Below are 27235 nucleotides of genomic sequence, written 5' to 3' on the forward strand. Positions count from 1 at the left end.
TTGATAGCGTGTCTTCTAGCAACTCCAGCTCTCAGATGTCAGTCAGCCGCTGCCAAGGGAAACGTCCACTCAGAGGCCTTAAGCTTAGAAACCTTTTCCACAAATATGTCCAAAAACAGTTTTATCCTCTTTAGAAAAATGGGAAAATATCCACAGCAGCCGCAGCTCTGTAGTTTATTTTACCCAAAAGGATCGACCTTAAGGGTGAAATATGGGCAATGCTGCTGTCGCCAGGTGGGTGGTTTGGCAAGCAACATATCTACGAAGATGGTGATACTACCGGTGTTACTGATTTATCGTGACGAGACCGTCCACAAAGAGAAGGTTTTAATATTTATTAACGTGTGTAGGACGCACACATACAGTGCAAGTATATTCCTCCTGCTCAGCCTCCCGTCTCTGCAAGCATCTATAGCTCTCTGTCTTAATATCATTCAGTGACCTGTGCATCCCTCTGTTCCTCTTCTATATAAATTGCCTCGGAGACCTTGAAAGATGTTGTTGTACAAGTTTCATCTTTTATTTTTGTTATTAAAAGGAGCAGAGCGTTGACCCTGGGAGAGACAGTGCTGGCAGCTCTCCACGGGCCTTGGCTTTGGCAGTCGCTAATATTTCACATTCATAACACTTTCGAGGCTAAACTTACAGGGTGTAAAAAACTCACAAATCACGGACACATACTGTCGAAGAAATAGTTCCTGAGTCAGGAGAATAAAGTAATGTAAAAAAAGTAATGCAAATAGGTTTTTATAAAGAGAATCCATCAATCAGAAAGCATACATTCATACAGGCTTAATCCTGTCCTTTATGAGCTTAGTAAGGAGGATTCAAAACAACCCTACTGAAACTGCTCAGAGTTTACATCCTTGCATCTGTGTATTAAAATGTCGTCATATATTAACCTTTGTTCTAGTCAATCTCTGCATCTCTCAACATGTATCAATCTCACTCTGTGCCCAAACACCTACAGGATTGTCTCTTTTATTCTTCAAAGCAGTTCAACATGGTAACAGTCACAGAGCTGCAGAGCTGATGTAGAAATGAGAACCGCATGTGCATTCTTTGGAAAAAGAAATAAGGGCTCAAATGAGAGGTGTTAAAATTTCTCTAATTGTATTTTCCTCTGGGGGTGTTTCATCTACCCAAAGTAGGCCATTAGATCCAAAGAGAATGGCTAAGCTGCTGGATAATGGGAGAGAAAACAAAGCTCATGACAGTACCACTGTTTACTACTGGCAGAGTCTAGTTCACAAAGTTTTTGTCATCTAAAAGGGGCTTTAAAGGCTCAGCCACTCATTATCTTTCCTCCATACACTTCCATTTACATATATGTGAGGGATCCTACCTTTAAAATTACCAGAGCGCTGCTGCTCCTCCCTTAGGAAAAGCTTCCAACATTCCCAGGACAGGGCCTGAGGCACATTTTGCACATGCTAATTAACTTATCCCCAATTCAAGTTTTTGTCAAAGTTTTCCATCATTAGCATGTTGTTAGCTCAACAACTTGTTAAACTATGAGTACCAGAGGGGGGAGAGTATAAGAAAGCAGAATGGAAGAGTCAGCCAATGGCAGGCTTATTCCTGCAGTCCACATCCCTTGAGTTCACTGAGCCTAATAACTATGTGGAAAATAGGGGGAAAGGGCCAAATTCAGAAAAAGAAAACTTGCTTTTCTGTTGAGTGTAGGTGTGTGTGAAGTTGTCAAAAGTTTTTCTTTTCTTAGAAAGCTCACCCTTCTTGCCAGGCCCAGGGCAATGTAGCACTTCTCCCCAGCATCAACGATCTCTAATTCATAGTAGTGGCAGCGGGTGGTGAGTGGCTGGCGGGCTTGGGCCAAACCCACGTCCATGATGCTTTTTCCTTTGCCAACATACTCCAAGAGCTGAGGAAGGGGATAAACAGAGGGGGAGAGAAAGAAGGTTTGACGGTTAATACGTTAAGAAATTAAGAATATAAAAAAAAGGGAGTAATTAAACACATATTTTAAGATACAGACTCACAATCCCACCTACGTTATTGCCCAATAAACTCCAACCATAAGGTTCATTCACCCCTAGACAGAGAATGATGATCACTAGCTTTCTTACGTCCATACTAAAGGAGTTGGTGAGCCTTAAAGGAAGTGACTGTCAGATCATCTAAACCCTCCTCTTACAACGTTACAGTGTTGGCATTGAAAAGGCTGTACGCAGTAACAGAATCTGGATCCATATCTGATCAGCACTGTCTGACAGTTTGATCTGAGTTTGGTGCTTTGAGCTGGACGGACTCACTGAGAATGAGCTGTCAATCACAAGGTAGCCCCGCCCTAAAGCATACCCTGCTTTATGGTCTGTTTTACTCTAAATGGGACCATCAGTTACTAAATGAACATCATGCTGTATGGAAGAAGACTTGAAACAAGCGATTTAGACCATAAACTCATTAGCAAACTGTTTACTGAGCTAGTAAATGAAGCGACAAGTCAGCTCATTTCTCCATTAAAGTGAATGAGATCGCTGTGTTATTGTAGCCAGTGAAGCTCCCCCTGCTGGCCTTTACACAGAATAATAATATATACACACATTTTGCACAACTCTAGACATTCCTGTCAGCCTAAGCTGTACTTGTGTTCAGCGCTTATTAGCTAACGATAGTGTTTCTTAACTTAGATGGTGAACATGTTAAACACTGCACCTGCTAAATATCTGCATGTTAGCCTCGTCAGTGGAAGCACGACTGAATTCAACAACTATCCAGTCTCTCTGAGCCACAAGCGAGGCTGCAGACAGCAACTTTTGTTACGTTTCATGTGTGCAAAAAAAGTGCAACACCGTGAACGCCTTCGAGGAGAGACTGTCCAAAGGCAAAGTAAGTATTTGTAAGTGGTAAGGTTGAGATGGAAAAGAAAAGATGGAAGACGCAGCAGATCAAGCTTGGACAGGATCGTCTGCCCACTGTTGTTCCAGAGGCGAGGGACTTAACCACGCAACTAGCTTTTGCAAGTGAGTCCTAAGTGAGTGGGCACCATGACAGATTGACTCTTTCAAACCCAGTCAAACCCTCACTGAACCACCCATGGTGACTATCCTACAAGTATCAACAGCCACTCACGATTGCATGTACAGTTTCCGATGATAATGAATTACTCTCGGGTCTATTTCGATCTTAAGCATCTAAACAGGTGAGGATGGGTGGGTACAGGTGAGTAGGTGGGCAGCTAGGCAACCACAAAGCCTTTAGGCCGAGCAGTGTTTCCATGCCACGAGTGCATGTGTGTGAATGTGTGAGCGTGTGCACGGCGAAGAATACGCCCCCGGTTTGAAAGGCTAGGATGACAGACAAGGTGGGGGTGGACAAAATTACTTCTGCATTAAGCCTTTGTGTTTGCGTGTGTGTTTCACTAGCCAGCCACTTGAAGGACACACCTGGCAGGAACAGCTATTCAACATCTACGTCATGAAAAAAGAAAAGTCAAGTGTCTCAATTAACTTATTTCCATTTTCCCTTTTTGTTATTCCCTGTTGCTTAGTGATGCATCAAACTGAAAATAACTCAGAAATGAAGCTGTGGCAGTCAAAACGGTTCCTTTCAGTCTGTGAGCTCCATGACAGATGAAACTGGCTGCAGAGATCAGACAGTTCATTTACTGTATCTATATGTTAAACAAGAGATTAAAAGAGTTCAGCAATCAAACCATACCCACACTGAGGAAAGTATACCCAACACAAGAGATTTTTGTTACTAAAATTGCATTATAAATTAAATTCAATGGCACCAGACTGCTAAATATCTTATTTTATACTGTATTGGACGTATTTTCAACATTTTGATGTTTCAAAAACACCAATGAACACACAGAAAATCTTAAACTGAAAAGTAATTATGAAGAAATATCACCGGATTGCGTCTGGCCAAGGACCTTTGTTTGCACATCATTCCTGATCTCTCTCTACTGTGGACTATTAATAAAATGGCACAAGAAAAGGCCTGACACTTAAACAGTTTATCATGTCTTTCATTCATTAGGGATGTCCCAGTCATTACTTCAGCCTTAATGTTTCCAACAGATGTAGCAAAACATGTTGAAAACACTTCCTTCCTCATAAAACATTTATAAAGCTATCTTTTACTATTTTGAAGTCTGCATCATTAGAGAGATTGTTGCACTATTGCATATGCAAACTGTGTTAGCTGCCGTGTCCTCCTGCAATAACATTGCTCCATTGCATTCCCGTCGAAAACCCCACGACACCTTAAAGAAAAACTTTTTACTTGCATCAAACAGCAGCTGAACTGAAGGTTTCTCATGGAGCACTCACTGGAAATGTTCATATCTCAAAAAATAAGTACAGGCAGACCATATGAGGCGATAACACCATATGACGAACAGTGTATAGACTGAGTTGGCTTTACAGGATTATTAAACTAAAGCCTGTGTCTACAGTTACATAATTCCATCAGCTACTAGTTGTCAGTCTGGTTGCATTAAGGCTGCAGAAATACTCAAGGAAAAATGCAAGGAAAATGCTGGTAGACCCGGGCAGCAATAATTTAACTTAGTGTCAGTTTGTTTTTGTGATGTTAAACTTCCAACAGACAAACAGCTTGTAATTAAAAGAGCTAAATTCTGTAACTGTAGATCGTTTACCATAATGAAAGTTAGTGCCAACTTCTCCCCCAGTGTCCTGTTACAAAGTGTTCCTGCTTTGCATTTTTACAGCAATGGATACAAACTAAATCTCTTCACATTCCTTGGAACCAGACCATATGTCTTTATACGACTCTGCTGATTAATTGTTCACACGGATAACAGTATTAACCTCCACCTTCTTTGTTACAGACAGCCCTTTCGTGTGTACTCTTGTGTGTAACTCGCTGCACTTTCATGTCTGTACAACTGCTGTTCTTTTGGGAGAGGACGAAAGAGTTTCGGTGCGATGAGCACTCAGTCACACCTTTTTTTTTTTTTGCTTCTTGTTGCTGAGTAATGGAAGGAGGAGAGAGACGAAGAGGGTAGAAAAAAAAGAGAAAGAGACGTAGCCTTGAGCAAAGCATGCCTCACCGAGATAGCTGACAATCTCTCTCTCTCTCTCCCCCTTTCTCTCTCGCTCTCTCACTCTCTCACTCTCTCACTCCTGTAATTCTGAGTGGCGAGAATGGTGATGGTGGTGTGCAAGGCCGTGTTTTGTTGAGCTGCTGCCTGGGAAACAGATGTAACGCCCAGAGAGTGGTCCTGCCAGCTTCCTGTCACACCTAATGGGGGAACTTAAAGAAAGGTGCAACTGAAATTAAAAGATCTTTCTTCATTATGTGGTTCATACTTGTCAACCGAAATCTGATCTGATTAGACTTTATGTAAGAGTTGTTATGTGACGACTTTATTGCATTGTTGTATTTTTATATTCTTTTCATTATGTTTTGTTTTTTCGTGGGTTTGCTTCTTTTGTGTATTTCTAATTGTTTTCCCATCGTCTGTACACTTGAGTTCCTTGTAAAAGTGTTTTTACGTCCCGTTTCCTTTCATCTCCTTGTCCTGCATATTTCTTCTTCGCTGTTATTTCTTCCCTCAAAATAAATCTTTACAATTTATATGCTTAAAAAACTACAATGAGGGCATTAAAATCTGAATGATCTGGGCCGAAAGTGCCACTTTAATTTGGAAAATGAGCTGGCCATGTCCTTGTCCAGAGGCTGTGATTCCTTGCTCTGATTCATCCCTCAGTTGGGTTGGATGTCCTTCAGTGGCTGAATCAGTCATGCATGAGACAACAAAGATGAATCCTTGTGGACTGAAACCACTGTCATAACGCCACAGCTGGTTACAGACACTCTGTCATAGCTGTTTTTTTAATGGGCTAGCAGCTAACAGGTGATTTCTTTTTACTGAATGCATCCCCTAGTGCTCAGCCGTGTTAAAATGACTCTACCTAAACCACGTCATGACTTTGTTTATATGAAATAAACTACATCGAGGTATAAATCACCTGAATAAAACCGCTACAACTCCGCCTATTCATTAAAAGTTCAAATTAAAAGTTCTGAAGCGGCAAATTACTCACATATACAAACTCATTAGCATATAACCACATATTTGCAGAACATTTTTATATGCGAACAAATTTTAAGAGCTTACATTGAAAACAAATAACTCACTGACTCATTACAGAGCTTGAACAGCTTTCCTGTTGAAGCGTGTAACGTGTCGTATATCACAACTGACTGCTGTGGGATTGACCTTGTTTAACTGGGTCAGGAAGTCCTCTACATTAAGACAACAAGCAAAATCAAAACACAACCTGTAATTACCATTGCACTTACATAATAAGTGAGGTAGAGTTAGGTGAACAAGTATTTATTGTTACAAGAAAAGATTATATGGCTTTTTCTGGGGAAACTCTTGTTTGTTTATTTTCCATATACAAAATAATATTCATTCAACTTTGTTCCACTCCTTATTTTCCCCCCTCGTCAACCACGCCCCACGTGCAGCTCCTCTATGCCCCAGTTTCAGAACTAACCTGCAGCAACACCGAGTTTAAAATTCTGCACGACAGCGAGCGGCTACCTTCCTGTTCACAGAGTGACCACATGTGGTGTGACACAGTAACATCTGAACACTACGCAAACTGCCAATTCACAAAACAACGCGCTAAAACAAGACATACGTAGTCACTTTGCAGGTTTCATCAATCTATCGTCCCTCTGAGATTTCCGTTGAAACCTGTGAGAACCAAAAGACCCACACTGTTGCCCTTCACTTCACACCTCATCACCCGGTGGCCAAGTTGAGCTTTTCATCACCTTTTAATACACTCCATTTATTATCACCATTGAAGATGTTGCCCAAATTACCTCGCAGCCCCCGATGCCAACACGTATTGCCACCAGTGCTGATTTATTTGGACAAAGTCGTAAAAAGTTAGTTTTTACAGGATGGTTGCCACCTTCGGAAAAACCCGTTACTCTTGGGTTGAGTGCTAAAAAGCACCAGAGAGAGGGCCATGAAAAAATGGCAAGACATAATAACAACAAGTGCACTATTCAGGGCGATGATGTTTCTGACACTCTTAAAGGATCCGAGGAAAGACTATTGCCTGCTACCGCTTAAAACAAATACTTCCACCTGAGCTGAAGTTGCAATTTGCCAACAACAATTAACACAGGTTATATTTACAGTAGAAATCTGTGAGCGTTTACCACCAAGTTTTACCAAAGCAGCAGATGATGATGTGTTTCTCAAACTTTTAACACCACGTACCACCTCAGAAAATGTCAGGCTAAGAAGATTATTGATTGTTAACTGTGGTTGAATCCTGAATGGATCCGGTTCAAGAACCAGAGCTAGTTGAGTGGAAAAGGATCCTCCTGGTCTTCTTTTCTTAACAGTTCCCATTAGGAGCCCCGATTGCTGTTTCTGAACCCTCCATTCTACCTCCACTTACTATCTTGGCCTCTTATTATAGGCTGATAAAGAGAATGCTAAACTTATCCTAAAATACATATCAGTTATTTCATAGTTCTAGTATTTTCATTCAACATTTTGTAGTAATATATATGTCTTCAAGTCAGTTCCTGGGTGTGCCCTCCAGTCACATGGGAAGTGCACGAGTGAAGAGGAGGTCACTAAGCGCAGTTCAGTGGTGGGATTTGTGAATAAAAAGATAACGTTCATGATGCTGAAACAGAAATGCTCACAAATTAAAGCTGCCCTCGTAAACAAACAAGTTACTCACTGTGTGTATCCCTGAGATCTACACACCGGCTGAATGTATTTCCTTCCTCATGAAAGTATTTACAATCCAGCACAGTTTACATCTGTGTCCATTACCTAGCACTGTTCTTCTTCCCTGCCGTTGATGGTGCATTGCAGCGTATCTTGTTACACACACCTGCGGATCAGTGGAGCACCATTGGCAGGAATGCATATAGCGTGTATATAGCGTGTGCACATGCACAAGAAAATTAAAAAGAAATTAATGGGAGTCATAGAAAAGTTGCTCTATAGCCGAATTAAAGGACCAGTCTGTAGGATTTAGTGGTGATGCAGTGAAGTTAGAGTCAGTGCTTGGTTTGTCCGTTCTGGGCTACAGTAGAAACATGGAAGGCGACCCACAGCATCTGTAGATATAAATGTCTCATTCTAAGGTAACAAAAACATAACAATTCTTATATTCAGGTGATTATACACTAATGAAAACATATCTATGAATATTATATTCCATTTCTGCCAATAGATCCTCCTCAATGTGACACACTGGACCTTTAAATGAGATCCAAAGATGATGATCCAAATCTGTGTAAGAAATGTAATATGCTCATAAAGCTTTGATAAATAATATCAATATCATCATAGATGTATTACATAACCTACAGGAGAAGTTATGTTTAAAGAAAATATCAGAATAAATATATTATTGGATAATGGAGTTGATTTCCTTCCCCGAACACATTCATAAAAAAGGCTAAATGCAAACTCCTCACAGAAAGGTCACAGTCAGCCACCTGGTTCGGAGCCAGGACTTTTCTTGCTGCGAGGCAACAATGATAAACACTCAGCCGCCGCTGGAAGTTAATGTAAAAGCAGATGTTGCATAACAATTTCCGCATGACACAGTATTACATACTATGACAAAACTATTTTTTCAAAGACACAAAACTTCCTTCTCTTCTCTAAAATACTTAGTACGGCCATAAGTGCCCCATTTATTTATACTGATACAATTAATATAAATCTTTTGCTCTGTCCTTCACAGAGTAATATTAATAACACAACTGCTCACAGGAAAAGCTCTGTGTCACCTCCAAAGACACTCACAGCTTATCGCCACACACCTCCAGGGTAACACAGCTTACTGATACTGTGGGTTTGGAAAAGCACTTGCACACCGAGCTAGCCATAGACTACGCCGTACGTTGTGGCTGATGTGTGCCTCCTCAGACACGTAGCTATGAGTCGGGGATATGGCGTCGCCGGAGACCACAATACCTGTGATTGGTCAGTTTGGGCTGCTTGTGTTTCTCCTTAAACTTCCCGATGCCGGTTGAGATCGTTGAGGATGAAGACAACATTTAACCAGTTGAAGAAAGACTCTTAGCAGTCTTCTCCTTTTCAGTAACACAGATCCAGTAACGCCATTACGTCACATAATCATAGCAACTGCACAATGGTCTCGTTCTGTGAGCGTGTGTCGGCCATCGTCACTCATATCACAAAGTAAGTGAAAGAATGTAAACACAGCTGCAGTGGGGTACATAATTAAAGCATGACACGGCCTGATCGTGTACAACAGAGGTGATAACAGGTGAAATCTCAACTATAAATCACGGTGCGACTCCCAGTAACCCCGTGAGTTGACTATAAATCCAGCTTTACCCCGGTCATCTTGTGTGACGCAGGTCCACTCTGCCACAACCAGCCAGTCTCCTCTCAGTCCATCGACTTTCCTCAGATTAAGTTATTCGTAGTTTCCTCTTTTCTCACGCTGCTCAGCTCAGAGAACTGGAGGCAACCGCGATGGTGCCACTGCGAGGCCTGGGAGGTTGCAACCACAACAACTTGATGGGAAAGTTGTGAACTTTCATCCAAGAGCAGTGTCATGTTGGGATTCATGACTATTGTTCCCTGAGGAAGGAAGGAAGGAAGCAGGCAACCTTAGAGGGGCGTTGGTATTACAGCTGGCTCTGGCAATTGGAAAAGGTACAACAAGGACACGAGCAATAATGATTACTCGACAGTGATTGGTGTGGTTCAAACTCCCATAAACTTTTAGCTGGGGCAGAAGACGAGATGCTCTGGAGAGGACACTGCAATGTGTAGCCAAGTTTAATAAACTTTTGTGTACCTCTACAGCACAAAAAAATGTGTCAGAGGGTACGATACATACATTTTGAAGAGTTTTAATCTCCACACGGAGGGGAGTAGTGAAGAGGAGGAGAAGGGAGCGAACGTGAGATATGTTCTGTGAGGGAGCGCCGGTACACTTGGGAAAACTGATAACTGCAGACTCAGGTGCTGTCCACTTACTTGTCGGCCCGCTCATCCGCAGCTGAGGGGATTAAGTTGGTGGGCACAGCGACTGCTGTGACAACAGGAAGCAGAGGATTGGAGGCTCATGTTCGCACTGAGCCGCACGTACGCAGTGGAAAGCCAGCCAAATGTCTCCTCTCAAGAAAAAAAAAACAGCAGAGCAGGAGCATGGTGGCAAGCACAAAAAAAAGAAGAAAGAAACATCATTCATGTGGATTATTATGAAACATGTGTTTGCCTAAGACACCTTTAGCTGACAGACATGACAAAAGGTAGAGAAAATAAATCTTTAACGTATGTGCGGTGAAGTAATCTTATAGAAGAACAAGTCAGATCACTAGTAAGGGAACATTGAATTTATTGGTGTTAAACAAAAGCCTGGAGAGCTAAAGCCAGCAGATCAATCAAATCTTTCTGCAGAGTCAGGAGAGTTCAAACTGCTGATTTCAGTTTGTTAAGGTCATGTGATCAAAATTATTTTCTTTAAATTACTAACTAAACTAAGCTCTGCTGCACTGACCTCTATTGGTTGAAAAGTAAAAGTCTGCTGTCTGCATTCAGGTGAGGTCTGTTGCACTTAGGACCACACCCAGCTGTAAGGTACCACTAAACAACAGTTCACAGATTAAACCTCTAATTTTTCTGGTTGCTGTAACGCACTTTGCAACATCTTTCAAGTGGTCAGGGGGGGTAAACTCTGAGTCTCTGTAGGTGTAACAGCAGATCTGAAAAGAGCTAACCTGATGAACAGGAAGCCACTAACGCTGACACACGGTCGTAAATATAGAAGAAGTTCAAACCCAACTTACTGCCTCCGAGCAGCTGGCTAATAATGGCATGAAGTGGGTGTGAAAGGGGCGGTTTTTGGAAAGTTACAGAAACGGTTAGACACAGCCCTCCCCCGGTCCGACATCACAAAGGTGTGGGAAGAAGGGGTTTCTGGAGCTATTCGACCATCTAACAACTTCTGATGGCAGCTTTAGGATGTATTCAGACCAAATCAGGCGTTGCAACGGTTAGCACAGGGTTGTGTGGCGGTGTGTTTGTGGGGGGGTTTATTTATGCTGAACGTAACCATTGTGAAACAATCAGAAAATAACACTTTATTTCTGATTCACCGGTTTTCTCGTTACCGGCGCTCCCTCTTGTCAGTTACTCTCTAGGTCGCTCGACCAACGCTGTCCGTCTCTCTTAGACAAATGGAGACAAACCAAAGGAAGCTTCTTGGTGTCATTACTTTGCAGGATAGACTGACACAGCTGGGAGAGCATCACAGACTGGTCCATAAACTCCACCTCGATAGCGCCCAGCAGTATTTCAGGCTGACTGTGGAGCATTCCCCAAAAGTTGATTGTGTTTAAACCTTTTCGCCGCTAGCAGCCCCCACCGTGGCAACCTCAACCGACTACCCAGGCGTTTCAGTTGAAAAAATGTTTGCTATGCTGAGACTTCATAAATGTACAGAGAGAAGACGGGAAAGGAGAGAAACTGGAGGAAAACAACAGTAAGGACTAATGTTTCTCTTTGGACCTGAGAGATTTGTCGGAGGCTGAACTGTCACACCAACACTCAAAGACACATGGTTTAGTGAATATGTTGATATCTAGCTACAGCTAACATCTGTACAATCAGCATATTGGTCCAGCAGTCAAATTGGTGCAAATAGCACAATGGTGATGTAAACAAGTTCACTACATGGAAGTAACAGAATTTAGGGAAGTTTTTATTCTCAACCACATTTAATCTATTGCAACTTTAATAATAATTCCAAGTTAAAGAACTTGTAAATCACTGCAGAACGAAGGAACTCATGTTTTCTGTGCTGTTTGTTCGTTTGTCCGTCAGCAGGATTACGGAAACCACCGGCCTGACTTTCATAAAACTTGACGGATCCAAATTGTTTTACACTTCTGTTAACATTGTGAGTTGTAACAGTCATAACAGTGTCTATGACAAAATGGATTGAATTTGGGGCGCTGGGTAGCTCACCTGGTAGTCCTTACTGCAGCGGCCCGGGTTCGATTCCAATGTATGTTAACTTCAGCTGTTCCTATCTAATAAAAAAGGTAATACAAGCCCAAAAAAAATCATCTTAAAAAAAAAAAAGAACTGAATTCTTTGCATAAGTGCCAACCCGTCATAATTAAAGGATTAAAGGGAATGGCTTGCCGTGACTAAACATACAACAAAACTAACAGCTAACACCTTGAATACATCACTGTAAAAACAAAACACTGTGGCGGAGGTCTGCACTCTCTGACTGCCCTTCTGGTTTAAAATAAGTATGTGCATCATTATAGACAAGAAAGTAACGGATGGCTGCTCTTTCGATACGTCCAGAAATTCAACTTAAAAAGAGACATCTGCCGAACTTGGCAGCATTTTGTGCTTTTGCAAAGGAAAAATAAAGTTTTCTCCTCTGGACTGTTGGAAGCATCGTGGAACTGCTTTTAAAAAAGGGAGGTGATGTAAACGGGCAAGATTAAATCCAGTCTTTAACACACCTATTGATAATGATAATGGATTCTTTTAATCCCACCTCATTTCAAGGTGCACTGCTGTCACAACATCGGCACACTCGCCCACGCTTTGAGTTCTGATTCACTAATATCTGTCTGTCTGAGAGACTGACTATCTACCTGCAATTATTAATGTTATTAATTCTAATAGTTTCACTTTCATTATGCCACGAGAGAGGCTCTGCCAGATCAAAGGGAAAGTTTACTTGCATGAAATCATTTGCGGTTCAAGCATTGTAATGTCCATATACCATAAAAGAAGTATTAGGAAGGAGACAAGAGTGTGTGAGTCAGATTGTACTAGTGCTACTAGTTTGTGTATGTCAAAATAAATCCGACAATATAATAAAAACATGTTTTTAAATCCCCAGAGTCGGCCGAATAAATGAAAGTATAAATGTCTTGATTCATATTTTTAATACTAGTCGTTCTCCTGTATTTTGTAGGAGATGTACATATCTGTTCTTAACTACCATATATTAGTTTACTGTTAAATAAAAGGTATAGATATTAGAGGCTGGTTACCAAATGAATACTGACTGTCGTGTTTTCACACTGCAGAAAGATAAAAACTGTATTCCAAGTGTTTCTTTTTTTGGAGAGTGAATATGTTGAGGATATCTGCTGCTTTGACAGCCATTACACATTATATGTTTACATTTTGCACAATGACAAAAACCTACTTTCACCACATATCAAGCTGCCAGCGAAATACGCAAAACAGAGCCAACAAGGGCACCGCCATTAAATTAAAATTCACTCCATTTACTTCAGTTTTCCAGTCAACTAGACCATGAGGGCATGAGTATTCATTACCCTGCACAAATGGCCTTCAGATGAGTGATTTAGAAGTTGAAAGGAACAAAGAGCAAAATAAATGAAAAAAAGAAAATGAAGGAGGCCAGAGTCAAAACAGTAACCTCCCTCTCTAAAGTTATTTTATACAAACTTTATCGGAGCCGTTTCAAGGACGACTGAGATGAAATGCAATATCTGACGACAAGAAACAGAATGAGCGAGAGTTATAAAACAGACAAACACGTCATGAGTAGACAGAATAAAGCACGAGGAGGGAATAAGGTAGGTATGGTGATAGTGGGCTGAAATCTAAGATCAGATACCCACCTATCTAAACAGGAGTGGCCACCTCTCCCCAACACCATTGTACTCTGTGGCTTTGCACCTCTCAGTACTGCCTCATCAAAAGCATACCAGTCAGGGAAGTCATTTATCTTGCAGCAGTCGCTGTGTTTCCCTCCCTCCTAACAATCAGTAAAGCAGCTATCATCCGGAACAGCTATTATCCACACTCATCAAACAGCAACGTGTTAAAACTATTTCACTGTTTTGACCAAACGCTGGTGAGGTGCTGCTCGGTGAAACAAACCGCAGAGGAGCCGGAGAGGTGTAATTCATCTGTGGCAACCCAACGATAGATCCGTAAGTCATCGGAAACCACCAAGACTGGAAATATCTGTTGCGTAGCCGCACATGTCAGGAAGGAGGAAAAATATTTCCATGCCCCTTAAAATATAGCTCACAGCTACGCTTGACAACTAAAATGTTACTGAAATCCATAGGAGGGAGGGGAGGAAGAGAGAGAGAGAGAGAGAGGAAACAAGGATAGTAGAGAAGAGAAGGGGAGAAGAAAGGATCCAAGGCTAGAGGAGAGGAGAGAAAAAGAGAGGAAACAAGGAGAGAGGAGAGGATTCAATGATAGAGGAGACAAAAAGAGAGGAGAAGAAAGGATCTGAAGTCAGAGTAGAGGAGAGAAAAAGAGGAAACAAGGATAGAGGAGACATAAATAGAGGAGAAGAGATGATTAAAGGCTAAAGGAGAGGAGACAAGAATTCAAGAGAAGAGGGGATTCAAGGAAAGAGCAAACGAGAGGAGTCAAGGGTAGAAGGGAAGAGAGGAACAAGAGGAGGAGAAGAAACATGGAGAGAGGGGAGACAAAGAAAGGACAGGAGATAAAGGAGAGGAGAGGAGATAAAGGAGAGGAGAGTTCTGTGTTCAAAGATCTAAAGTAGACACTTGGAGAAGTTGAGGCGAACTGAGACGGTTTCTGGTTGAAACCACACAATGAAGTGAATTAGAAGTCAAAACCATCAGAGAGATTAAGTGAGACCACCTCGCGGCTGACATAACGTTCTGCCCTTAAAGCATAATCTTACTTCATACTAATCCTGCTACTCAAAGATTTCTACCCTTCAAAACGAACCCCTTCTTTCCCTCTCGTTTAATTTCCTCTGCCACACTTTCCTTTTCTTTCTCTTGTTGCTCTAACAAACCAAACTTTCTCCATTATTACAGGAAACAGCTACTGTTGTCCCACACCCTGTTTAGTGTCTATACTAAATCCTTGTCTCTGTGCTCGCAGCCTTATCAGTTTGAGAAAAAACTAAAAAGAAAGAGAGAGACAGAGGGGAAAGAAACTTAAAAAATAAAAGCTGGGAAGAAAAAAAATGCAGCCGGGTACCCCAGCTGTGAAAACCTCCAACCACATGAGAAAGAGTAAAAGATTCCTGCGAGTCCCGTTACTCCACTTATTGAATTTTTACAACCTGGTGGACTGCCAGGCACTTGGCTCCACCAACACATTTCAGGCCATTGCCACTCCTTAGTCCAGAAAAACAGAAGAGAGAGTTACAGACAGACAGAGAGACAGACAGACAGAGAGCAAGACTGCTGGTTGAATCATCCTCCTCACCCACAGCTCTCTGCTTTTATGACCTCTGTGTGCTTTCAGAGAAGATGATGGCCTCTGTGTGTGTGTGTGTGTGTGTGTGTGTGTGTGTGTGTGTGTGTGTGTGTGTGTGGTGTGAGTGTGAGAGAGAGAGAGAGACGATTGTGTACCAGCGCGGATAGACACGTTTATCACGTAACCACATACGGGACCCACACACACACACACAGCCTGGCCTCCACCTCTCCTGTGTCTATGAGAGACCTGCCTGTACTCTTGTGGTTACTTTTTGAAGTTTGAGGAGTGTTGGGTGGCGGTGGGCGATTGGGGGGGCATGGTGGCGATGAGAGCTCACACCTTAACGCAGAACAAAGCTGTTACAGTTCACTCCTGTAAAGTGGTGGGAATACGGCATTGTGATACGGCTGATAACACGGCTGCTGCCAACAATGAATTCCATTCGAGTGGCTAACTAGAAAATCACAGTTTAGTCTGCGTCTGAGACAACAGCCGTGAACCTGAACCTGAACCTGAACCTCTCACCCTCTAACCCTAACCGCCAACAGGGCCCAATATGAGTCAGTATTTCTTATCTTTGGGTGTTTGCATTGTTTTAGAATATTTTTTAGGGGCCTTTAATCGATAGAGACAGCTGAAGAGTGACGGGGAAGGAGGGAGTCGAACGAGGATAGGACGCCAGCTCTACCAGGTGTAAATGTGTGTCATAGTCCTGAAGTGACCCGCATGACGGACGTAGATCTAGAGTGTCATAAAAGTCAGGTTGCATTGGAAAACCTGTATCTGATCACGGCACAAATCAAGTGAAATCTGATCCTTTCAGTTCTTCGGGACGTTTTCATATGTGGTCCAGATCAGATATAGGTCTGATTCTTTTCAATGTTAACAATCACATCAGAATCCATGTGACTTTTGTGTCACTTCAGGACCGCGCGACCTGTTAAGACTGGAATCCGATATGACATTTTAAAAATAACGTGAACAGCCAAACAGAATAAAATCCTCAATAAATCCGAATGAGGACTGAGCCTTGTAGCTCTTGTAGGTTTGTCATAAACCAAAACTATTTGGACAAAGTGAACATTTGATGTGATGAAGGCGCTAAATTAAAGTCAGAGGAGTTTCATCTTTAATGTTTGAACCAAATTTAATGGAAATCTTTCCAATAGTTGCCAAACATTTGACTCAAAAGCACAAATATCAACCTCACTGTGAAGACGAAGGAGATCATCAGTCAGTATGTTTCATCCTCTGGGGACTGTGAATGTCGATCGAATGTCACAGAAAAAAAAAAAGATGCTTCTTTTAACTCCTGATCGTGCCTCAACATTTTCTTCAGTATCAAGAGAAATCCTGCGATTGTTGTCTCTGTATCCATGGCAACGGTGTGTGCCCATGACGTACAAAGTGATTTCTGGGAGATCAAGAACTGCGGTCTACTCTTTCTCCCTCCTTGATTTCCTGCTTCAATCTTTTCGATCTCCCTAATCTTGATTCTTCTACTTATCTACTCTCTCTGTGCTACTACTCAGAGCCTAGCCTAGCCTGCTATCTTAGCTCCAGTCACCCACAGCTTAACCTGGCTAACTGTGCTGCGATTGGTTTTTGCTAATTGTTCCGCTGTTGCGAGACAGGGTGTGTCTTCTTGTCATTTAGAACAGATCATCTATGCCAGTGTTTTAACTTGGATGTAGCTTGACAGCGAGCCTGCGGCTGTGGTAGCACTGGCATAGCCTCGTCGGCTGTTTCTCCAGAAGGATGAAGATCAGAAAAGGAAAGCCTAGCCAGGACATTTGAGTTTGCCTCGAGTTTGAGTTGGCATTGATTGATTGTCTCTGGTCCCTTACCAATGAGGGGTAATGATGAGATGCACAGTAGGCTTATTTCACCCAACCGCTGGCTGCTGAGAGCGGACGGCCTTCACCCTACTGGAATGGCTGCCACTACTTTATCTAGGGAACATAGACAGGTGCTGACAGGTTTGACATTAGCACTCAGCAGGTCACAGAGAGCCTGCTAGGTTGTTAGTGGATGAGTCGACTAGCTTTGTTAATATATGAAATCTTCACAGTGCAGACTGTGAGACTGATGGTCTACAACATTGACGCTGTCTCCCCTCCTCTGGCGTATTACTCACAGCTTCTCTTTCCACAGATATGTGAATCACAAACATCTTTTTCTCATCCGCTGGAAGTGGTGAAATGTCCCACAAAGCATCCGATAAAGTGGTTGCAAAATACCTACAGTCATCACAATTGTGTGTATTGTGGTGTATCCCTGTTTTTCTTCTACTAATATATAGTTTCTTTTCCAATTATTGTGTCATCTACAAGCTGTTCTACAGAAGACAGAAGGATTGTTGAGCTTATTAATTGAATTAGTCTTTGTTAATGTTATTAGTAACCTTGTACTTTTCCTATGTCAAAGTGCTTGCTGTAAAGTTCATCAGTAATCAGGAACAAGAACTGCTAAGATTTAATGCGGTGTGACTTTCAATTATCAACAATTAGGCAAAAAAAATATATATATTGGTTTCATAAAAGCTCACCCAGAACATTTGTTGTACAATTTACACGCAAACTGAACTGACAGCGTATTGAGAGGGGCGCTCCGGCAGCTCACCGGGTAGAGGACGTACCACAGCCCAAGGCCTTTAGCTGCACGTCATCCCTTCTCTCTCTGACTGTCCTGTCAAATAAAGCAAAATGCCAAAAACCAACAAAAAAAAAGCTGATTGAGAGTTTGCCTAAAGCACCAAAATTATCCAGGTCTCGTAGTTCAGCATCTGATTTTACCCATAGATAGCACCACTGCAACACTAGTGCGTCACGTGTCACGATTAAATTATACACCCAGAAGACTTCAGACATTCTTTCATTCACTCTGAGGGAGAGAAGAGCAACAGCTGACAGACAGTTTGCAATGAAAATGACTTTGACAGATCACAATACACTGTCACTGTAAATTATTGTATTCAGCATTAAATCAGAAACATTTAGGAGAAAAACTGAAACTCCTCCCGAGTGTCTCAAGCTGAGAAATCACAGTTCTTGTGGTCACCGTAGATGTGGTATCACCCTCTGTGCACACCCTGATGTGTAGTTACATATTTGAGGAGATGCAAGTTGACCAATTGTGCCAGTGCATCTTATTTATATAAGACAAAATCAAAAAACTGGCTAGAACGGCTTTAAAATCTGTACAGCATACAACGCCTCAATATCCTCTGACCTTCTGGACCAAGATAATATTGTCCTTTGTGTCAATGTCCTTTGGGTCACAGTAAGACTCCTGTATTATACAGATTTAAAAAGATATTCTCTGTCCACTCCACATAATGTTCTGTCCACAGTAATGGAAGTGATGCTGTCACACCCGTTTACTCTGGAAATTCTCAATGAATTGAAAAATAAATGCGTAAGAACTTGTCATCACTAAACAACCCAAAGCTCAGCACCGACACAGAGACTGAATCACAGCGGAGTCAAACTAATCAAACCCTGGAGAGGTGAAACAAAGAGCACTACAGCGGGAGCGCAACGGACACCAACGTTTCTCATTCTTTCATTCTTAAATAACAGAGAGAATCAGGTTGTGAAGACAGAACAAAAAGCTGTTTGAGTCTTACCTCACTTGCTGCATCTCCAGATCAAAAGCTGCTCTGAGCGGACACAGCTGAGAGAAACTACAAACCTGATCAGGCTTGCAGGAGGTAATTACACAGAATGAACAGAACAATAAAAAACCCAGTAGACTATAATGCAACCCAATACCAGAGTCTTGTAATACTACCTTTATGAAACATATGATTTATAGTTGGCACTGTGTCTGATGATGACTGGATCCAACTCTATTGAGTATGTGCTGCTTGTATTAAATCACGCTGATGTTTCTAATTATTTCCTCCTCCATATATGTACATCAGGTGGACACAATATTATAAACACCTTACACTATAATGCAGTTCAATACAGCACAGCCACATTTAACCTGCTGTTTTAAATACATTGTAGATGAGAAATCTGACCACAAGCAGAGTCCATCACCATTAAAGCTGAATTGATTCCGATTTTTATATTAGGTCACACTTTTTATTCTCCTTCAGCTCTGTGTTTTGGTTTTACATCCTACAGATTAACTGTATAGTTCAGTCTCATCCACCAGCAGCTGCAGCAACAAGCTGAAAATAAAATAAATAAGTAAAATATCCTGCTAGTAAAAAATGGTGGAGACAAAAAACCAAAAAACACTTGACTTATATTGATCAGGTGGCCATAGAGAGGACTTTAATGGGATGTTAATGTTGTTGTGTTGCATATTTGCCATCATGTGATATGTCATATGTGTGTCTGTCAGCTTATTTTGGAGCACTTCTGTCCCTCAGAAGACAAAATTTGCATTCTTAAATCAGGATTCCCACATAATTTTCCAGGACCATTTCAGGACATTTTCCAGGAGCTTTCTTGACATTACAGGACAGCACTTGCTCACAAATAGTCATATAATTTACCGGTAGCCCTCGTAGGTGGTCAGCGTTTATTGGACACTTGGCTTGGCTTGACACTTTTGTGACGCACATGGCTGTTCTCACTATGTTTCCGCCGCGGTCTCAGCGGAGCGGTTTCCAGCAAATTGACTACAGTTCTGTTCTACCTCTTCAAAGTATCAAAGTAATCAAAGTAGAATTTACTCTATTTTAGAGAAAATTCATCTTCTAGAAAGAAAGTGATTGTTGCATGTACAATTAACATCGCTGTGCATGTATTCATCAACCACAGCAACAAATCTGCATGTAGATATGATATATACCATTTCCACTGACCTTCCCTCAGAATTACGTTCACGGCTGCAGAAAAATTAGACTTGACGTCAAAAAGATCGCTGCAAGTCCGCTTCGTGTCTGGTAATCTTTATGTTTATGTTTTAAATACAATAAAAAATCTCCAGGACAACATAAGAATATTTCGAGGATATTTGGTCACTTTAATCAATTTCCAGGTTTTTTTCATGAGTGGAAAACTAGTGTATAACTTTCCAGCTTTTCCAGGATGCGTGGGAACCCTGTTAATATATGTGTGGGCATGTTTGACTGACAGAAAATATGAGAAAACCAAAATAAATTAGTTATGTGAAACAAGTTTAATTGGGGTATAATAACATGGGACTGTTATGACTATACTGCAATTAAAATGATTATAATGTGCCACATCCGGCAACCAAAAGCAGAAGGAGGCACCTTGCATAAGACGAGTATGAAGATCTCAATCCCCGATTTATCTGGATTTTTATCTGTAGATAAATAAATTGGTGTATTACACTGCTTGTGTGCTTTGGAAACAGATTTGCCAAACTGTTGCATAATCCCCAACTCTCATGTAGCAAAGATGGAACGAAACAGACGTCTTTCACTGGAAGTCTGCTGTTTATCTTGTTACTGAACCAGTTTTCTACAGATCGTGGAGGAAAATCCCTGAGCTGATGTCATGAAGCAATCTGCAATAACACTCTGAAGGTGACCCAGATCCAGTCACAGCAAGATCCGGCAACAGCGGAGACAAAACAATTCAAATTCAAGAATGTGCTTTCCCTGAATTCTAGCGAGCATTAAGTAGAGTTGTCAACAGAGAGGGATTTGCTTAAGAACAGGCAATTGAAGGATCTTGTAAAGAGTACAATGCAAACACGAGGAACCGGCAACAACCACGCAGAAGTACAAACAGCAGAAAAGCCACACTGTAATCTGTCCCATTCAATATATACATATGCTAGAAAAACACACAAAATACATCGACTCAGTGTTCACATCACGACAAAAGCAAGAAACCAGTTAGCACTTATTTCAACCACTAATGTACAAGTATGCTAAATACTAATATATATATATAGGCTTGATCTTTAAGTGGTACGCCCTCAAAAATGTAAGTAATGTGAGATTTGTTTACTTTTCTGTCCCACATGAATGAACAGTTTGTTTGGCTACTGCTCTGAATTGGGTAAGCAATTAATTTTGGGCTCTGCTATTACATTTAGGGCTGTCGCGATAACCGCAATAATTAAATACCGCGCTATTGGCAAGCTAACTGCAGGGGATGGCAAGCCACCGCCACAACTGCACGTCATATTCAGGGTTTGTTTTTTAAGACGAGAGGGCGTCCCAGACCGGGAACACCAGCAGTCTTGTAGTAGAAAACACAGACTGGTTCGCTTATTATCCCTATAGAGATATATTAATCATGGCCTCCACCCAGGCACAGCACACACTGAACTCTCACTGTGTGTCCTGGTCACTGTTCAGTCTGCTGTGCTGTTATCCTGCGTTGCTCTGTGTACAATGACTCCTCTTTTAAAATATGCAATGATTCGCCAAAATGAGATTCCACTTGGGGGTTTTTTCTTGACCGATGATTTGAATCACGGTCGTTTAGCGGGCAGCTCGAACAGACACATTGATGATTCAAATAATTGTCACTTGCAGCAACTACAGTATTTCCAAATGGACAAGAGGAGCATTTTTCTGATTAGTGTCTGGTAAAATATCTTTGAAAAGTCACAGTGGAAGATTATCCTACCTAACAGTTGAGTTTCAAACTAAATACGCATCCAAGTGTTTCCAGGACAACATAGTTAATTTACAGGATATTTGGCCATTTTAAATCAGTTTCTAGGCATTTCCATGACTGGAAAACTAGCCTCTAAATTTCCAGGTTTTCCAGATTTTCCAGGATGTGTGGGAACACCGTTAGTGTTGGGAGCAGCATGATCATATATGCTATTCTAGATACTGCACAGAACAGTTATTTCTGATCTCAACCCACGCAAACATCTCGGGTTGGAGTATTCCTTTAAACAGGAGGAAAACAATAAGGACTTACCGTGCCGCTCACCCTGACATCATAAAGCCGCCCCCAGTCATCTTCGTGGCTGTCCACCATCATCATACTATCATCTTCCTCCAGGAGCCACTCAGCCTGCAGGTCAACCTTCACCTCCTCGCCCATGGAGTGCATCCCCACGGCGGGGAACAGTCCCTCTGCAGACACGGGAACTTCCACCGAACCAACCTGCATGTGAGAGGAGTGTAAAGAAACCACGACACCACGCTGCACATATGGATACTTCTGATAGCGCATGTTTGTGTTTATGTAATGATGCATTACCAACGCCTACCTCTTTGCCATTTTTGGTGAAAAAGACCGTTGTAAAGCCTGCTTCAATGTTTTCTGAGTGTATTCCACAGCCTATACGGTCACCACGAGCACACTTTGGCCCAAACTGCTGTCCCACAGGGTTGCCATTATATAACCTAGGAAGAATGAAGACATAGAAATCTTTATAAAATAAATGCTATTCAGTAACTGCTAATGAAATAAACATTTCATTCTTTGTATAACTCAAATTATTTGCTGGTTCCAAGTAACTCAAAAACCGTATCTGATTGACCTTAAATCTGAATCTATACTTCTGCATGTGTAGGCCACACTGTAAAAGATATGCACCTTCTCAAAAATATAACTACAGCAGCTTCAGAGATACTGCACAAGCAGAACAAGTCAACAACTGTCATTAGTTAGCTTCCTGTTTGTGTTTTCGATATCTGTAGAATATAAAAGTCATTTATCAAGCAGAAAAGCTAAACATTCATTGTTCCAGGTCCTCAGTTATGAGGATCTGCTGCTTTCTTTGGGTTTTGAACTACTCGTTAAACACTACACTACACTATAGTCTACTACTATTAATTTATAGACTAAATGATCCATAAAAAAATAAAAATAAATCAACAAATGAATCCATAATATAAATAATCTTTTGCTGAGGAGAATAACCCAGGGAATCACTGTAGCATTTGTGTGTGGATGCAGCATCAACAGGCCACAATCCATTTACTGAAACCATGGAAGAAGCCAATGCTGCACTGTACAGTACAGACGGCTGTGGTTTCACTTACTTGCCGTTGTCAGCGTGGTAAGCTACAGAGTATGGCAGCCAGCCAGGCTGGTGGTCCAGCCTGTAGAATTTAGGCACCAGGCCCACAGCAATGGTCCCCCTCACCCCTGTGTCCACTATTGTCACCTACACACGAACACACAAACACACACAGACAGTAAGCACAACTGTGGCACTAGTTAGCTACACGACAACATGAAAGGTTTTTCTTTAATAGCATGAATTTAACAGAGAAGCACCCTAATACTGTGAGAACCCTCAATTAAAAACTCTCGAGCCTTTCTTACCCCTCAGTCTGTCCGGCTAGAGTCTGACTAGCAGCACAACCATGCAGCTGTGCAGAGACGAGATGCGTCGTTATACCATTTTACTACATACCATGGTGCAGCATTCTGACGCCAATAATTCCTATAAACATCATTACTGTGATTAACAGCGTTTTTAGGGGACACTGTGAACACTGAGCTGTGGGGAAGGGATCCACAATATGGTAGAAAAACTAATAATCAAATTGCAATTTATTTCGACAAATTGATTGCGATATGATTCATTAGTGGGAATTCTCATTTTTGCATCACAAAGTTTCTCCGGAAGAAAAACGATGTGACATTTGTTGGGTTCGGTACAAAACAAACAAACAAACAAACCAACCAAAATGCTCAATTGATCAACATAAGACTGCAGGTTAGCGAGCTTTCATGAGGACATTCACGATTATCCTAATGTGATAACATCGTTTACTGTGATATTTTTGGCCACAATCATCGTAGCATTAAATGTTACATCCCTAGAGCAGAGCAGGGGAAACCACCCCCCCACCTCCCTGCAGATGTAACGACAGCCTGCTATCTAAACCCAATCAGTGCAGAATGACACACACACACACTACCAAGCAGAATTAGGTGAAAGGTAATGCAGCCAAACACAGGAGAATAGCCCCATCCGGTGAGGGTCTGAATTTGTTCCTCTCCTATATCGGTGACCGCTCCAAGTCCTTTCTCATCCCTCTAAATTTCCTTCCTCTCTATCATTCCTTGCATGTATTTTACCCCCTTCCCCACTTACCTGGCTCCCTCATTCTCTACCTCCCTCTTCAGCCCAGACCCCCAAATCACTGCTCCTGCATGAAGGCTACCAGCACAAAACCAAAACTTCTTGGGTTTCCAAGACAAAAAAATTCCAGACCCGAATCCTTTCCAGTCTGGCACTTTAAGGATAATACTCTATAGCCCCTGCTTTGTTAAAAACTAAATTCTTGGCCCTGACAGGTTCCCACTTCCACACTTAAAACCGTTTCAATATTATTTGTGTCTGTGTGATATAACTAAGTTACAAAAACATGTGAGCTGAGGAAAGAGCAGGAATCTGCCTGCTGATGAGCCGTTAAGTTATGCTGATATGAATTTCAAATAAATCTATTAAAACAAGTGGAATGTTGCAGATGTTCAGCTCGGCTTGAAGAAGAAGACGGATGACGAAGAACTGGAGAAAGTGCAGCAGCAGTGAGAGAGCTGGAGCGGATTCCTTGTGAAAGCAGAACGAGGAGAAACACGAGGATAGCAGTGACGCATACGTCAACAGAAGCCTGACCTTTGTCAGAATAAACGCTCCCGAATTTTAGAGATATCTGGGAAACTGACAGCATGTGCGTCACAGAGTGGAGAATAATGTAGCATAAACTCTGGGTAATGACCACAGTAAAATCCACTTGTTTAAATGTCACAGAGATCTATCAGGCTCCAAATGTTATTCTCATTAAATACAAACATTGTTATCTTTAAGCTTTCCTTGCTAGGGAGGAGAGAGAGAGAGAGAGAGAGACCGATCTGGAGGTCAGATGAGAGTTTGCCATTACATTTAAAAGAAATGTCACATCTGGCACAAATCAGGGACACCTCACAGCCACAACACATAATGTCAAAGCACATTTATCGGCCTGTTTTTAAAATCGCACTGAAGCTGATCTGAAATGTTTCAACGTATGTCCAAAGTGGTGCTTCTCATCTTAAAAAAAAAAAAAATGCGAAAAGAATAGCGGAAGAAGTAAATCATTTACAGGAGAGCTCGCTATAAGCCACGAGACTCTGATGCTGCAGGGTCCTGTCTGGCTCTATTTGCAGCTCAGCTAGAATGACGTAGGTTTCACAGGATAATGTATAGCCCAATGATTCCTCTTGAAGCCCAAAAACCCCAGACGAGGAAGTATGTCTGCCTCACCTGCCGTCTCTTGACCACACGTCATGAGGCCTGCTCTGACGTGCACCATCCACAAACAAGCAGGCTCATAAATAACACACTGCAGCCCTCTGCACGTAATTTACGACTGAACTCTTGCAACTTTCCTGTGCTAAATCACCAAAATACTTGTTTTTTTTCCTTCCCCCTCGTGCTCTTCTGTATGTATGAAAACTCTCTGATACATAGGGGCACCTCAGATCAGCTAAATGAACATCCAATAGTTTCTCCTGCTGTCAGTCTGCCTGCCAGTCTGCTGAAAAACACAGTGTGTTAGACTAATCTTTGTGCTCAAAGATACCACCTAACCCACACCCTTAGCCCTCATTCCAATGCAGCTAGGACATTTTTGAGGTAGTGGTTTTGCACTGTTGAACTGGGACTGTAGGGGGGCACACAGAATTTAATATGAAGTTGAGAAAATTGTCAGCAATGGGATTCCAGGGGATAAAATTGCTGGCTGGATGGTAAAGCAATCTTGGGCACGCACAGGGACGATGGTATGTGGTAAGCCTATCATATTGTGACTTTTAAAAATGAATAATTGTGCAAAGGATCAACAGTCTGCTTATTTTCTAATGATTACCATACACCCAACAGTAACACAGGTAGCAGTCGGTGGAGATCATGTCGACTGATGAGGCACAAGAGATTATCTTGGAGAGCTAACAGTCACAATAACAATGTGAGATGCTGACTTACAGCTACGCTATGAATGAGCCTTACCTCGAAGTAGCAATTTCCCTTTGATAAAGGATGGCCAGCCACATAGCAACCCACCTCTTCAGAGTTCCCTTGGTAACTAAAGAGAAAGAAATTACAGGTTAGGTGACTTCTATTAGGTCAGACTGCTGTATGCACAATCAGAAACACATCTCGAAGAACAACCCCATCTGTTGATCAAAGGGACGCCATCAGTGTAATCACATGCACGGACATGTGCCACGGAAAACAGAGCCGCTGTTTAAGCCAGATGATTATGGAAAGATACATCAAATTGAATGAACATGATTATTGGCTATTACTGTTTTAGAAGATGTGATGATCGCAAGCTTTATATGAGAAGGGACGTTTTGTAAAATGAAGGGAAAAACCGGAGATGTGCAAGGTTTTCCTGAGAGCTGCTGGAGCTTATGAAGCTTCCCATCAGCAATGTAAAGTTGTTTTACGCAGTTTGAAGCAGCTGAATCAAACCAACATCTTTAGAAAAAGTAATGACATTCACAGGTTATTACAAAGAACAAAACTCAGGGTTTCTACTGTTTTTAAGAAATCATTTTCCAGGAGTTTTCTTACAGGACAGCACTTGCTCCCAAACGGTCATATAATTTAATGGTAGGCCTAGTACTGACACATTTAACCCTCAGGTTTATTCCTCCTTAATGAAATCGTCTCAGGTTCATTACAGGTAGGTGGTCAGTGTTTACGGGACAATCTGTGTTAGCTCGCTTTCGTGCCGGTCTTGTCTTTTCCCACTAAAGCAGATTTTTCCACTGCGGTCTCCGGCGATGTGAATACAGTTAACATCGATGACTCGACGCCGAAAAGATCGCTATGAGCCTTTGAAGTATCACAGCGTGCAGGACAACACTGATTATTTCCAGGATATTTTGTCCTTTTAATCAATTTGCAGGTGTTTTTTCCAAGACTGTAAAAAAAAACTATTCTCTAATTTCCAGGTTTTCCAGGGTGCGTGGGAACCATGAAAACTACATGGTGAGTTCAGACCTCTGAGGTTTACATTCAAACAAAAGAGATGTTCCTGTGCGTTTCACATCTTGCTGACCTAGACGAGCCTCCATTGATTGTTTTTAAATTCATTGT

General features: G+C 41.7%; 1 protein-coding gene across 2 annotated transcripts in view; it reads right to left on the reverse strand.

Moving 5' to 3' along the window:
• Positions 1-27235, reverse strand: part of spryd3 (SPRY domain containing 3) — a 56290-nt gene that overhangs the window by 26656 nt on the left and 2399 nt on the right. For both annotated transcript variants that reach the window (XM_051424234.1, XM_051424235.1), the window contains exons 3-7: positions 26138-26213; positions 23178-23302; positions 22400-22535; positions 22105-22293; positions 1733-1882 (exon numbers count right to left, since the gene is read on the reverse strand). In XM_051424234.1, coding sequence (XP_051280194.1) covers positions 1733-1882; positions 22105-22293; positions 22400-22535; positions 23178-23302; positions 26138-26213 — 676 coding nt within the window. The remainder of the gene's footprint in view (positions 1-1732; positions 1883-22104; positions 22294-22399; positions 22536-23177; positions 23303-26137; positions 26214-27235) is intronic.

The sequence above is a fragment of the Dicentrarchus labrax genome, unplaced genomic scaffold (assembly GCF_905237075.1).
Source record: "Dicentrarchus labrax unplaced genomic scaffold, dlabrax2021, whole genome shotgun sequence".
In the NCBI taxonomy this organism is placed as follows: domain Eukaryota; kingdom Metazoa; phylum Chordata; class Actinopteri; family Moronidae; genus Dicentrarchus; species Dicentrarchus labrax.